A 14091-nucleotide genomic window follows, 5' to 3' on the forward strand; every position below is an offset into this window, starting at 1 on the left:
TTCTTTTATACAATACATTTTAATAAATTTTTTATATTAAAACTGAATTTACATCGATATCACTAAAGATACATGAGAATCAACTCAGACTGCTATTTGTAAATTTTTTTTCAATTATATTCGTTCGATCTTTTTATGCAAAACTTTGCATAAAAAATCATTAAGTAATCTTACTTTTATATGTATGAGCACTAAATACCTACAGTCTTGATTATTTAAAATACTCATACAAAATGATTAAAATCTTACACAATTTTAATAATTCATTTTTATGGAAAATATAAATTGTAATTTCTAAATTCAAATTTTTTTATAGGGACTGTATAATTATACTAATATATTTTTAAGGAAATCATTAATTCGTTAATCCAATGTGCAGATTAAATTCATACTCAACGATGTTAAGATAAGCTGGCTCCAAAATTTTCCTTTACTTTCAAGTAATTTCTTTTAAGCACCAGATTTTATAATACACTTATTTAAGACGTGCCTTTAGATTACCGCGTAATTGTAGCTCGTTATATTATATGTATGATTAACCGTCATAAAAAAATACGGGCTTACGAAGCAACGCGAGATCTCAACATAATCCGCAAACGATAATCATCATACATATACATACAAATTCATGCGAAATTTCGCAATCTGAAATCTCTATCTCATATATCTGATGCTTTCTAGCAAGCGATACTGTATGACGCAGTGATCATATTATCTTTGTTTAACATTGGCAAACAATAAAAATCTTATGATTCACTGTGTTACACTGGTATTCATAATCGAATCTTATATTTAGGACCGTCTTAAGTACAGTCTTGAGATGTCATAAACTAATACTGAAAAAAAATATTTACTGAATTTTATTAAAGATTTATTTGAATAGTATTAACGAAATATTTACTAAATCTAAACATATATTTATTTAATTGAAATATAAATTTTTACTTTAAATAAGTATTTAAAGTACTGTAAGTATATTTAATATTGTGTTAGTAATATTCAAACAAGTACTTAATAAAATTCAGTAAATTTTTTTTCAGTGAATCAGAAAGCCATTAGCATTTTAAAATGTTAGGCACGGTCTTAAAATAAGAATAGATTATAAATACCGCCCACTATGTCATCTATGTCTCTTGTTAGCAAGCACCTATCGTATCTATTTTCAACGGAACATTTACTCGTTTTTATACACGATACTCATAGATTACGTAATAATTTGAGTGGCGACGGCAATGCTTGCGGCATTGTAACGTCAATCGAAAACTATCATTTTTACTCATATCAATTTAGAAAGGTGCAGCGCGATGGCTAAGGTAAATTTAATGAACCGCGACTGTCGTGATGCAAACGAGCCGGAAGATCTATGTCGCTTGAAGGACAAGTAAACGAAACGTATATCGCGTTTGCAAAGCGATTTGTGAACGACGGCCACGACGGATCTTACATAACGTCGACATCCTGACAACAACAGGATCTCTATTCCTTCTCGCCGCTCGTCTTCGATCTTAGAAAGGAATTCAAGAGTGAGCGAGAAAGAGAAGAGCCGAGTCAGATGTTCGAATACTAATAAGAGAGAGAGAGAGAGAGAGAGAGAGAGAGAGAGAGAGAAAAGAGAACGGAGAATGATATAAAGAAAAACCAGAAAAGCGTTATCGTGTTTTATTGTCAGAATTTAGAAAGGTTTCTAAGAACCGACAAGCATACGGAAAGGATAATTTTACTGAAGTATCTAAAAAGTTTAACTGTAGATCTGAATTAAAATAAAAAGAATTTCATTGAATATTTTAAATAACTACGAACAAATCTCAAGCTTGATGCTGCAAAAAGTTTTGATATTCTAGCTACCAATTTGAATATATCTTGTATATAATATTTTGGTAATCCAACAAAATTATTTTCAAATCTGTATCTATAGCTAAATTTTTAGATATTTCAGCAAAATCATTCTTTTCATATGTGCTTCATAAAAAAATTAATTACTGAACTTGTCATCTGTGTACTAAATTCTGTTCTAAATAAAGTCAAGGAGTGTAGAATATTTTTAATGAAGATTTAAGAAACTCTTTTTTTAAATTTGAAAAAACTATCAAAACCGGTGACGTGTAATAAGTATACATATATGCGTAATATATAATAAATATACCTTCCTGAACTGCATATTTTTGCTCCTGCCTTTGCTCGCGAAAAGAGAATTTTTCGGATTAACATTCAATGACTATAATTACGTATATACATAGTTATGTAAGCGAGAGAAAGAGGAAGAAAGAGAGAAGACAGGCACGAGTGCGGTAGCGAAAGAGGAGGAGCCTTAAAAAGAGGGAAGAAGAAGGTCACGGTGGAGACGAAGATAGAAGGAGTCCATCAAGTAAAACTCACCCTGTTGCATTCCAGAGCCTCGGCGCTGTGCTCCTCCTTCTGCTTGAAGCAGCTGCTGCACTTGCTCTTGTTGAATATGTTCGGCGCGAACTTCCTGCACTCGGCGCCGGTTCCGCGGACACCGCCGCTGCCGCCGCTCGCCGTGCCACCCGACATATCCCGACACGTGCGAATTAACCGCGCAGTCGATCGCAATTGAGGCACAGCATCGCCTGCCTTCCTTCCTTCTACACCTTTTCTCGCCTTCTTTACCGCCGCGGATCCGCCACCCTGGACACCCCGATTTCTCTTCCGCTGCCCTTCTCGCACACTGATTCCGTTCCTCGCGGCGAACGCGAGTCGTCGGGAACCGCTATTTCCAGGAAGTGTTTACTCCCGCTTGTGTTTTTATGCTTCACGCAAGTGTCACTTTCACGCCCAGGATCACTCGCGCGCGCGAGCGAGTCCTTCGGATGAAGCAATGAAGCGCCGAAGCGCGTTGGCGCCTTCGTCACGTTAACGCGGAACACCGTTTACACCGTGCGATTTCACGCACCACTCCGACGAGAGAGCTCCTTTACGGGATCGCGAACGGAGAGCACAGAGGTCGTTGACGCGTCGATGAACGCCGGTGATGCTCCGAGAGATTCGCCGCCCAGCTGTTCTCGGCGAGAATGTCACTCGCGACGTCGACGCGGGGTAAATTGCCACTCCCGAAAACGCTCGCACTTGTCCGCGTATTCGACGATTTCGGAGTTCGAGAAAATCGCGACAATCTCTCTCTCTCTCTCTCTCTCTCTCTCTCTCTCTCTCTCTCTCTCTCTCTCTCCCGCGAAAATAATCGCGAGGAACCGTTGCTGGATATATTACGTTGCGACGTGTTTGTTCTCGCACGTTACGTCGTCGCGTTGCGTGTTTACGATCGCGCCTCGCGCGACTCGCACGGCAGTCGGCAGCCGCGGGCGAGCGCAGCGCAGCTCCGTGTATATGCACACCCGCACGTACAACACACTCCTCGTCGACTGTCAGGGCAATGCGGATCCGGTCGAAACGAAACACTCGCCTCACCCCCCACTCGGCGGCGCGTAAACTCACACACTTACTCGCTCCTCTCCCGTACGTACTACGTATTCGTCGTATTCCCCCGTCGATCGGCGTGGCGCGGCGGCGCGACGGCCACGACTGGCGACCTCGCCTCTCCTCTCCGCGCCGCTCACGTACCGCTGCTCGACACTCTCGTGGAGCACGTGGATTTACGCCGTCGCTCACGAATCCACTCACGCCGCCGATTGTCACGCGAGTCATCAACCTGATCAACCGCTACCGAACACCGTCGTCGGATATTCGAAAACATGTCACTCGCTGCGCGCAGACGCGGGACGGGCGCACGTGTGCCAGACTTCACGCAGTTCCGCGAATCGCGATCACGCGCGGCGCACTTCGGAGCGCTCGAGATTTATTGCACACCCCCGCGATTTGACATGAGAGAACCCCCACGAATTCGAGGGTGTCACCTTGGTGTGTCGCGGATCGACACTAGCGAACGATTCCGCGTTCGTCTTCAGAATCTCCAAATGTCAACCGCGATGGAATCCGGCGGGGGCGCGTAAAATCCTAATCTTGCGTAGTAGAAACGCACGCACGCGCGAGATTGACGAGAACGATGATACCTAACGACATCCGCGCGACACGACACGACATGATACGACACGGGGAAAATTATGACGACGACACGGAGCGTCGCGCTGCCCGTGACAGTGCGCTCGCGCGAACATCCATCTGTGATCTCGCTCCGTTTAATTCTATCTGCGCGCCCGACCGACTCTCTCCGCTCTCGTCCAACCGACCGCGGAACACACTATGCGAAGCGTCCCTACGCGCAGCCTGATCGCGAATGTAGTCCCCCGCCTATCGCGCCGCCACGGCGTAATCGCCTGAACTTCCCTGATTATCGACATTCCGCGCGTCTGTTTCGCTCGAATTTCGCGGGCGATTCCTGGAATTGCAAAATAATCAGGATTGGGAAAGTTACCTTACAAGAGTTACTTGTAAATTACTTTTTTTATTATATTACAGAAATTAAGTACAGTAAGTTTCGATATTTTGTTTTTGATATTTCATCATTTGCTCCAATTTGTACTACTTTTTGTTTCCATCATCGCAAAATAGTAACTGTCGTCAAAACACTACACATATTTAAAAATAAATTTGCTCGCCAAAATAATGGATAAAACCGCAAATGTGGAGCGCTGGTGGAATCGAATCCGTCCCGAGTCGACTTCCTTGTGTAATCATTTTGCGCCCAATGACTCGTACTATGACTAGTAAATGACTCGCAATTACAATATATGTAATAACATATGATAATTTTTTTCAGTATCTACTTAAAACTACACATATTTATAATAATATAAATATGTGTAGTTTTAATAGAAACTGAAAAAAAAATTATTATAAATATTATACTTGTCACATAAGTTGTAAAATATGTATTATAACATGATTACTGTCATATTTGATAGTACAAATCATAGGGCGCAGGATGGCTACACGCCGAAGTGAATTGACTCGGAATCTAAAGAGTCCAAAATTCAATTCTACCAGCCCCACCGGGTTTGCGATTTTATCCGCTGTTCGGTAAATTTCTAATTTGCACAATGACGATGATATCAATAATAATTTACAATGATATCAATAATAATTATATTGTAACCGTTTGTTTTTGATTACGGAAAATAATATATTGTGAGGCACGAGCGGAATCGAACTCAGATCAGCGGATTACAAGTCCACGAACCGAAGTCCAAGAATACGAAACCACTCGGCGCCTTGCAGATGTAAATATGGGTATTAATATATCATATTAGAGATAGAGAATCTGATAGTGGAAGAAAGCGTTTTATTCTCCCTCTTCTTTATAGATTTTCTCTCCTCGCTTGATTCTGAAAATAAAAGAAGCAATTTTATTTTCATGCCGCACAGTGATTTGAAACAACAAAAACTCTATAAAATATAATTTTTTAAACAAATTATTTTATAATTAATTAAAATCTATTTTATAATAAGTTATAAAATCTATTTTTAAGTTAAAATCTAGTCTAAAGAAACAAAAAAATCTAAATACAAGTTTTAATTATATTATTATATTCGTTCATTTTTTTCTAAATCACAACATTATCACTTTCCGTAAATTACGTAAACGTACAAAAATATTAATGGAATCGCTAATGGAATATTTTTGCAGATTGATAAATCACAAAATTTAAAAAATTCACTCGCGTTTCTTAAATATTATAAACGTACTTCATCCAGGCGAGACTCGACGAATACTGAGAAAGCATCTTTCGCTTCTCTTAATGCGCATAGAGTTTTAGGGTTCCATAATCTGTCAATACTTAATGATCTAAAGTACTTCATATACAACGGCCATCTGTAAATAATAGCCTAGATAGCTTCATCGCACCGAAGGATGCTTCTTAGCATCAGCCTTGTCAGCCTTTGCCAGTCAATCTAAATTTTGTCTCGGAAAATTCAATATTCTCAGGAACCGATGCCGGCCGAACAGAAAATTCAGTGTCGATCTCTGGGGATCGATTCCATTTCTAATGGCGCTTGACTAATTAGATATACGAGGTTAACTAATATATGTATAAAATAATATATGTATAAAATATAAATAAGAGTATAAATATAAAGTCATTCAATAAGAATCATACGCTGTTGTAAGAGCGGAGAGATAGAAGAAACAAATAATCCTCAGGTGTTGCTGGTTCTTCAATTTATTTCGAACATTTCTACTCCTTTCGGAGTCATCCTCAGCGAATACAAAATCAACAATCTTCCATTGAGAGCAAATCATTTGCAGATTATTAGAAGTGCGGGATACATTACACTCTCAATGAGAAATGTTAAAAAGCAAAGCTTAGAAATAACGATTCACATTTATAATATTGAATAAAAAAACACTATAATAGATAGAGGAATAATAGATAGAGGAAAAGCTCTTATTATGAGATACCGAGTTCATTTTGGGTAAATGCTAGAAATATATGAGCAGAATTTTAAAAAATAATTTTAAAAAATAATCCTTTTGAAGGGAATTTAATAAGCTTTAAGATAAAGTTATATAAAATTTAATTCACATTCCATTTTTTTTTTAATTAAAGAAATGTAAACAGTGAGCAAATCGCAAAAAAAATTATATATTGCTCCTAATATAAGATATTATGATTTCCCTGAGAAATCGATATTAAAACACAAAGTACTATATATCAGTATTACAATTAAAAAACTTTATTTAATATTTCTAAAATGCAAACACAGTCAGCATGCGCGAAAAATAAGCATGCGATAGATTATAGATTAGAACTCGTCTTCAGATAGTTGGAATCAAGCATCGCAGAAATAGGCATTCATTCCGGTTGTCCTTTTTATTATTATACTTTTTATTATTGTAATAACATTTATACTTTAGCAACGATTTTTACTATAACATAGGAGCATGGATTATTTCATATTAGAAATACTCTGAGTATCTCTATTACGATTTCCACGCCTTACGATCTTGCGATCATCAAATCTAATTTATATAATTAAGCAATTCAACATTTTCTATTAGTACGATCTCACTCTATCACTACATGAAGAATTTATTGCCAAACTCATTTGTTAAATAAATAAACAAGGTATTAAAGGCTCAATGAAATTTGAAGACATCCAAATTCTAAAATCTTTTTTTATAATGATTACAGGCATGATCTAATGAACTTTCTCTTTCAAGCGAGGAGAGAACATCTATAAAGAAGAGGTAAAATAAAGTACTTTCTTCACTACTATCAGATTCTTTACTTCTAGTATGATATACTAATATCCATGTTCATATTCGCGAAGCGTCGAATGGCTTTGTATCCGTGGACTTGTAATTCGCGTTCAATTCTATTCGCGCCTCACAATATATATTATTTTCCATAACCAAAAACAAAAGGTTACCTACAAATGTCATTCATTATCGAGCAAATTAAATTTGCCCAACAGCGGAAATGTGACGGAGATGTGATCTTTAGATTCCGAGTCATCACGAAATATTTATTTTTCATATTAAAAAATAAACTTCTTGAAACCCTTGTATTTTTGCCATATTGTATCCCGTAGGAGTGGAATATGTGGTCACTTATAGGGAGAGAGAGGGAATGTACGGCTCATGAAAAATTTACAAATAATGTATATAAATAAGATGTAAAATGACACAATAACTTAACAAGACGAGAGTGACTGTCCCGTCGTACTTTTCTGGGGGACAGAAATTCCCAAAGTCACGCGCTCTCGTGGAAAGGAAAGGAAAGAACTGGGTAATTAAGGTGTCACCATTAATAATTTTTATGGTTTTACTAATAAGAATATTTTATTTTGAATGGGCAATGTACGTATTCTATCGAATTCTTCTCTTTCATTTTTAATGTAAGAAGCATACAATCTTATTTTTTGAATTTGTGTGAGTTTTTTACATAAAATATTTTTTTCTTCTCGTTATAAGACCATATAAGTAATCTTTCAAAAAATTCAAAAGAGATATTATAATAAATGATACTATAATAAACGAGCATAAAAAGATATTTGATTAATTTATTTAATATGTATCTGGAAAAATATATAATATACATTTCGATTCACAGAGTTTTCATCATTACAGTATTCGTACAACGTTACATTCCAATGTATAAAACTATGATAGATAATAATCTGAATCTTCAATAAAGGCGATCATTTCCATAACTCAAACTTTTCTAGCACACCATCCGCAATTTATTTGTGGTCAAAATGTAAATTTTTTTATAACTAATATTTTTATAACTAATATTTTTATAACTAATAAACTCGTTAGATGGCGAGAATCGACGTTAAGTCTGTTGATATTATTTAATAATTGTCACATTAATATTAATACTTTTAAACGAAATAACATCGCATGTAAGATTGCAGAGATAAATATTTCTGATCCACAATTGTGAATGTAGTACGATTATATGAATCAAATATCGATTTATCATCTACAGTAGACGTATGTATCCTCAGAAAAGTGGACTTTGCTAGTTTACATCCACTTTGTTCAGTAGTGCGCGGCAGCATTTTACGGTTACAAGTTTTGGGCCGTCATGTTCTCTTTCAAGTTTCTCTCTGATATAATGCATATTATACTTCTTTAAAGAATTTTCTTTCCAGAATTTTATTTTTTCTAGAGTTTTGCAAAAATTTCCTGACTTTTTCCTGATTTCCCTAATCGTTTTTCAATTTTCAATTGACAATTTCATAATTTCCAGTTTTGCGGCGACTCTGAATGAGACGGGATAAATTACAGCCACTCGTTTCTTAACTTTTTCAGTATTTTCTATAACGTCATCCCTTTTCCTTCCTAATTCCTTCACGTAGATATGCGCATTTTGTCTCACGCTTGAAACGCGGAATGCATAAGAAGTATGAACGAAACAAATGGATTAGTCATGTATTTATCGTAAAGTCAGCTCGTTTGTTTGAACCTTCCGCACTCTTTATTTCTATCCTGTTTCTCACTTTTCCATAAATATCTGTATTCAATACTAAGCATGAGAGGAAATGTAAGGAAATAGACTTACTGCTTCTTTGTTGAAATTCAAATATGACATAAAGAAACAGTATTGCACTTAAAGGTAGCGCAATCCCGATCAATAAATTTACGAAAAAATAATAGTAACACACAATTTAAATTAAATTAAATTAAATAGTTTAAATTGATTTAATAATGAAATTTGAATCGATAATAATTATATGCGTGCTTAAAATTAGAATTAAATGCGGTTACATTATTTAAATTAATATATTTCCCATGTTTCTTCTGAAATTGTAATATAAACTTTGTTATGTACACAGAAACATATAAATAATTATACAGATGTTTTAATTGATTTATTCTAAGATTTAATTTGAAAAATTTAACTTGGATCCATTCGATAATCGAAATATGCAATTATTCAAATGAAGATACAACTAATTCTTCTACCTACATTTCTAATCGTACGATTAATATCAAATACTACAATTAATTAATACCCGTCCGCTTCCAAAGTAATTATTTTATAGATATTACATTTCGATAGAAATTTATTTTTTATTTGTCGCTTGTTCAAAGTCTCCGCAGTATGACAACCCAGTCAGAAATAATAATGGAATCGACGTCGATTCGATGTCGATTCCATTATCATTTTGGATTGGGAAGTTAGAAATTACGATCGGAGAAATAATTCGCGCACTTGCTTTTTCGGGACTCGTTTGAAACCGGAAACGAAGGACGCGAAACGTTCAAATTGCCACCGACGTATCCAACAGAAAGTTTAAAATCGCCGGAACTGCCGGAGTCGCGTAAGTGACTCGCACTCGCGCGCGCCCATCAGCTGATTTTTGCGTCCGGTTCGACGAGTCATGCTTTTTCTTCCGGTCCGATGCAGACCGCCGTTTCAGTATCTGCGGGATCGACGGTGAAGATGGTAGATGAAGCTGGTGACAGGTTCGTAGACGGGATTATTCTCCACCTTCGTCCGCGGCGTCTCAACGCCATCCGTGCGAGAGATATGTCGCCGGACCGATGTCTTGGCGACGCGATTCCCCATCGCCATTGCGACGGAATTAACCTCAAAGTCACCGCGGCAGCAGGCGGCGAGTTAATTTTTTATAAATCTCCGGGCCTCATGACTTCGAATACTTCGAAGAATATTGAATTCTTGATTTCGAGACAACGTTCGACGCGATTTTGTAGGACACAAAGAAGATTTTTAGTCGCGACTTCGATTTTTCATCACATTTTGTTGAAGCGGCTCACATCGGCTTCTGTCACTTTCACTATCGTTCTTTCGTGTATCTTTAATATATATATATATATGTGTGTGTGTATGTGTGCGTGTGTGTGTGTGTGCGTGTGTGCGTGAGCGCGCGTGTGTATATACGCATCTTATCTCGTTATTATGATAATAGCATCTAATCGCGAGACCGCACAAAATACACGACTTTGATCTTACAATTAATCTCACCAGGACGACTTAGCACGCGATCAAAACAAATCTTACATCGATTGATTATAAACTGTAATCTGTGTCTTACATAACACATGAAAGGAAGAAATTTCAAAGAGATCAGGATTTAATGTTGTTTACAGGGCACTTTATGATGCTTAAATCGCAATTATATATAGCTTATACATGAGGTTATAAATAAATTACAAATTACTTAATCTTTTGTATGAGAATAATTTTTTTTTTTTTTTCAAAAGATTTTGCACTTATAGAAATGACCCTGGTATGCTGAAGTTAATAAATATTAACATAATTATGTTGCAAAATGCAACATTAGCTTAGAAAGTGCTTAAATAGCATTTCAAGCAAAACAAGTCATTGTGATGTCAAAATAATGTCAAAATAATTTCAAAATGATCATTAAAAATCATTTTTCAATCATTTCTGATTCATTTTAATGTCATTTTGATGTTATCGTGACTTGTTATTCTGTTTGGGATGGAACGTTAAAGCAATAACTGCATTCAGCAGCAAAAGCAGCTTCGCAAGTGTTGTAAAATTCTTTAATATGATTGATCTTTCTCTTAGTTTCTCAAAGAATCTAAATTTATAAATATCAATTGTATTAAAAACGTCTTACAAAAGCTACCAAATTGTTTTTATTTGCTGAATGCAATCAATGTTGCAGTAATATTACAATATTGCTGTGACATTCTTGTTCCATGTTATCTGAATATTAGTTCATACATTTATTTCTTTTTTTGCAGGGATGAATCCTCTAATGTTGCCATTATCAGAGAAGTATACGACAGTGAAAATGCCCACGAGACATTTGAATACGAGTTAGAGCGAGCACTAGAATCAGAATGCAGTTTAATCGTTATCGAGCCGTCGAAATTAGGTGATGAAACCTCCAGATGGATAGCAGTAGGAAATTGTCTTCACAAGACTGCCGCATTGTCGGGTCTTGCTGCAATCGTCACAGGTTTGTCTAATTTATATAAAAAATCTTCTCATGCACTACAATTATTATTACAAAGAAATGTCCAGGATTTTTAAGTCTAGGCTTGATATATCAGCATTTTTTATTTTCCTTTTCCTATTTCCATTAAGAACAAAAAAAAAGTATACATAATGCCTAAAATTATAAATCTTGCATATCTGTATTGTTATATTATTCTTAATAAATTATACGAGTGTTACAATATCATATGTATGTGTTGCAATTATATGTTAATTCATTGTGGCTTAAAATTGCATATATTGCTGATTAATAATATATTTTATAATATCTCTCTTACAGGATTAGTTTGGGGCGATCGACCGTACATCTGTGGTCCATTAGGTTTTACGTCAGTTATAACCTGCGGATTATATACAGTCTCTTGGCAATTTGATCCCTGCTGCCAGTATCAAGTAGAAACTGATACCAGCAAATTACCGCACGTTGAACTATTAGCTGTTCTAGGTCCGTCATCTCCGACGTTTCTTGTAAGAAAAGATGATAAGAGGAGACGAATTCTTCATACAACTATTGCATTGGCAGCCTTCGGTATTACTGCCTGGAGAGTATATCAAGCGTTCAAGTGAAAAAAATTATTACTGGCATTGGTTTTGATTTATAGGCCAGAATGAAATAATAAGGTAGGCCACATAATGTCGAGTTTCATAGTAGTAGGCCTACAGAATTCCTTGAATGAAAGGAAACATGCAAACTTGTTTATTCTCATGCCGTGATATATTATGACACAAAGTATTCTCTCCTTTTACGATTGATTTATAACACTTTTTGATACTACCTCGCAGGTGAATGCTGCTTATGTGATGATTACACCACATAAATACAAGTAAAGAGAGCCAGATTTTATCCAAGCTTTTACATTGGCATATAATTTGAAATCATTATTCTTTGTGATCTTCATTTTGACAAAATTTTCAAAAATAACTATTGCAAAGCTGGAAAGACCATGCAGTCTCTATAATGAAGAAAAAGAAATATTGACATAAGTGTTCTTAGAATGATTAAATTTACAATAGTATATATGAATTTAGCATTATGTATTTTTAGACTGTAAATAAAATAGGTAGAGAGAGAATACAATACGTATGATATGTCAAAGGATATATTGCCTAGATTTTCTCACCCAACAAAACAATCTATGTTGAAATCACAGAAAGATATATTGATCATAAAAATTTAATTTTAGATTTTATTTTATTAATCATAAATATAGAATATAGAATAAGATATATACTTTTTTCATTACAAGTGTACGAAACTTATTTGCATTAATCTCGTAAAATGAAAGTTGACGTCGCAAACATTCCTATAAATGTTTAACGATAACAAAAATTAAAATTCTGTACATTATGAACTCTCATCACGTGATATAAAATTTATGATCGTACGAATGAAACATTCTCTCGTTTATACGTACATCGACACAGAAGCTCAAAAGATGACAGTGTACATAATTCTGAACATTACTGTAGAAATTACAAATCAACCTTAGGATGATAATAGATATACTTTATTATATTTTAAAATATCGTTATGTAATGAGTATAGCACAAAATTTAAGAAACGAGAATTGTAAGATCAACATCTGAAAATCCATATATTTTTTTCTAAAGAATTCTGTTTTTATACATGAAGCGCAAAAATATGGTGAATGTATTTCTATTAAAGACTTGTTTCTCTAAATATGTTAAATTAACAAATTACAATACTAAAAAAGAAAGTCCATTACACAGAACAAGCTTACTACTATTGACAAAAAATTACATTATAGCAAAAAATATAATCAAATTTTATTTGAAGTACATTACAATTTTTTCAGTATGTCTCAAGAGTGTAGTTGCATTCTATATTTATATGTACAATGTAATTACATACCAGAATCGTTTGCATAGTGATTACATTACATGATTAAATATTATATAGTGATTAATGTATGTATTAATCGCTCGATGTTATGTTTAATATTAAATTTAATTATATTTTATAATATAATATAAATTTTTATCACGTTTCTTTATATAATCTCTTTTATTAAAAAATAGATATATAATACAACTTAAGGAAGACATGAAAATGTGATCAATATATGGGATATTGGAATGGCTAAATCTGTCATGACAACTAAGATTTTATTATGGTAGACATATTTTTTCAAGTCTTATTAAAATTGTTATATTTTAAGTAAGTTTGTACCACTTAAATAAATAGAGAAAATTAAATGAAGTGTTAACAATTTAAAATATTTTAATAACACATTGAAAAGTACTATAAATAGATGCTATCTATCACTCTTGTGAACAATTTATATATTTTTATCATACATTTAATTACATATAATCTTGTATTTACATTATAATATTCGAATATTTTACAAATAATTATTAAATGAATGTACATAATTGAGATCTTTATTACTTAAAATTTAAAATATTAGAATTTTTTATTGATTTTATAAGCCTTATATCAAGAGATGGATAGCACTCGATATCTTTTCAGCGTCAGTTCCAATTAAAAATTCATAGTAATAGAGTGTACATAATGTAAAGATACTCCACTAGTCAGAGAGTGGCTGCGATATAAATAAAATATACTTTTGAATAGTGTATTTTATTTAACTACTTGCCTTGCTTTCATATATGTTGCCTCTTGCTTTCATATATATATATATGTATATAT

At 34.5% G+C, this 14091-nt stretch overlaps 2 protein-coding genes across 5 annotated transcripts in view; one reads left to right on the forward strand and one right to left on the reverse strand.

Moving 5' to 3' along the window:
- Nucleotides 1–3011, reverse strand: part of LOC108686200 (protein outspread) — a 193719-nt gene extending 190708 nt beyond the window's left edge. For all 4 annotated transcript variants that reach the window (XM_018191360.1, XM_018191376.1, XM_018191369.1 and 1 more), the window contains exon 1: nt 2377–3011. In XM_018191360.1, coding sequence (XP_018046849.1) covers nt 2377–2532 — 156 coding nt within the window. In that variant the 5' untranslated portion in view covers nt 2533–3011. The remainder of the gene's footprint in view (nt 1–2376) is intronic.
- A 6764-nt stretch (nt 3012–9775) lies between these two features.
- On the forward strand, nt 9776–12518 carry LOC108685453 (transmembrane protein 11 homolog, mitochondrial). Its single transcript, XM_018190240.1, has 4 exons — nt 9776–9892; nt 11162–11379; nt 11698–12038; nt 12201–12518. Exons 1-3 carry the CDS (start codon nt 9828–9830, stop codon nt 11982–11984), a joined length of 570 nt encoding a protein of 189 aa, XP_018045729.1. The 5' UTR covers nt 9776–9827; the 3' UTR covers nt 11985–12038; nt 12201–12518.
- Nucleotides 12519–14091: the final 1573 nt, after the last annotated feature.

This window comes from Atta colombica, unplaced genomic scaffold (genome assembly GCF_001594045.1).
Source record: "Atta colombica isolate Treedump-2 unplaced genomic scaffold, Acol1.0 scaffold100, whole genome shotgun sequence".
NCBI classification, from domain to species: Eukaryota; Metazoa; Arthropoda; class Insecta; order Hymenoptera; family Formicidae; genus Atta; species Atta colombica.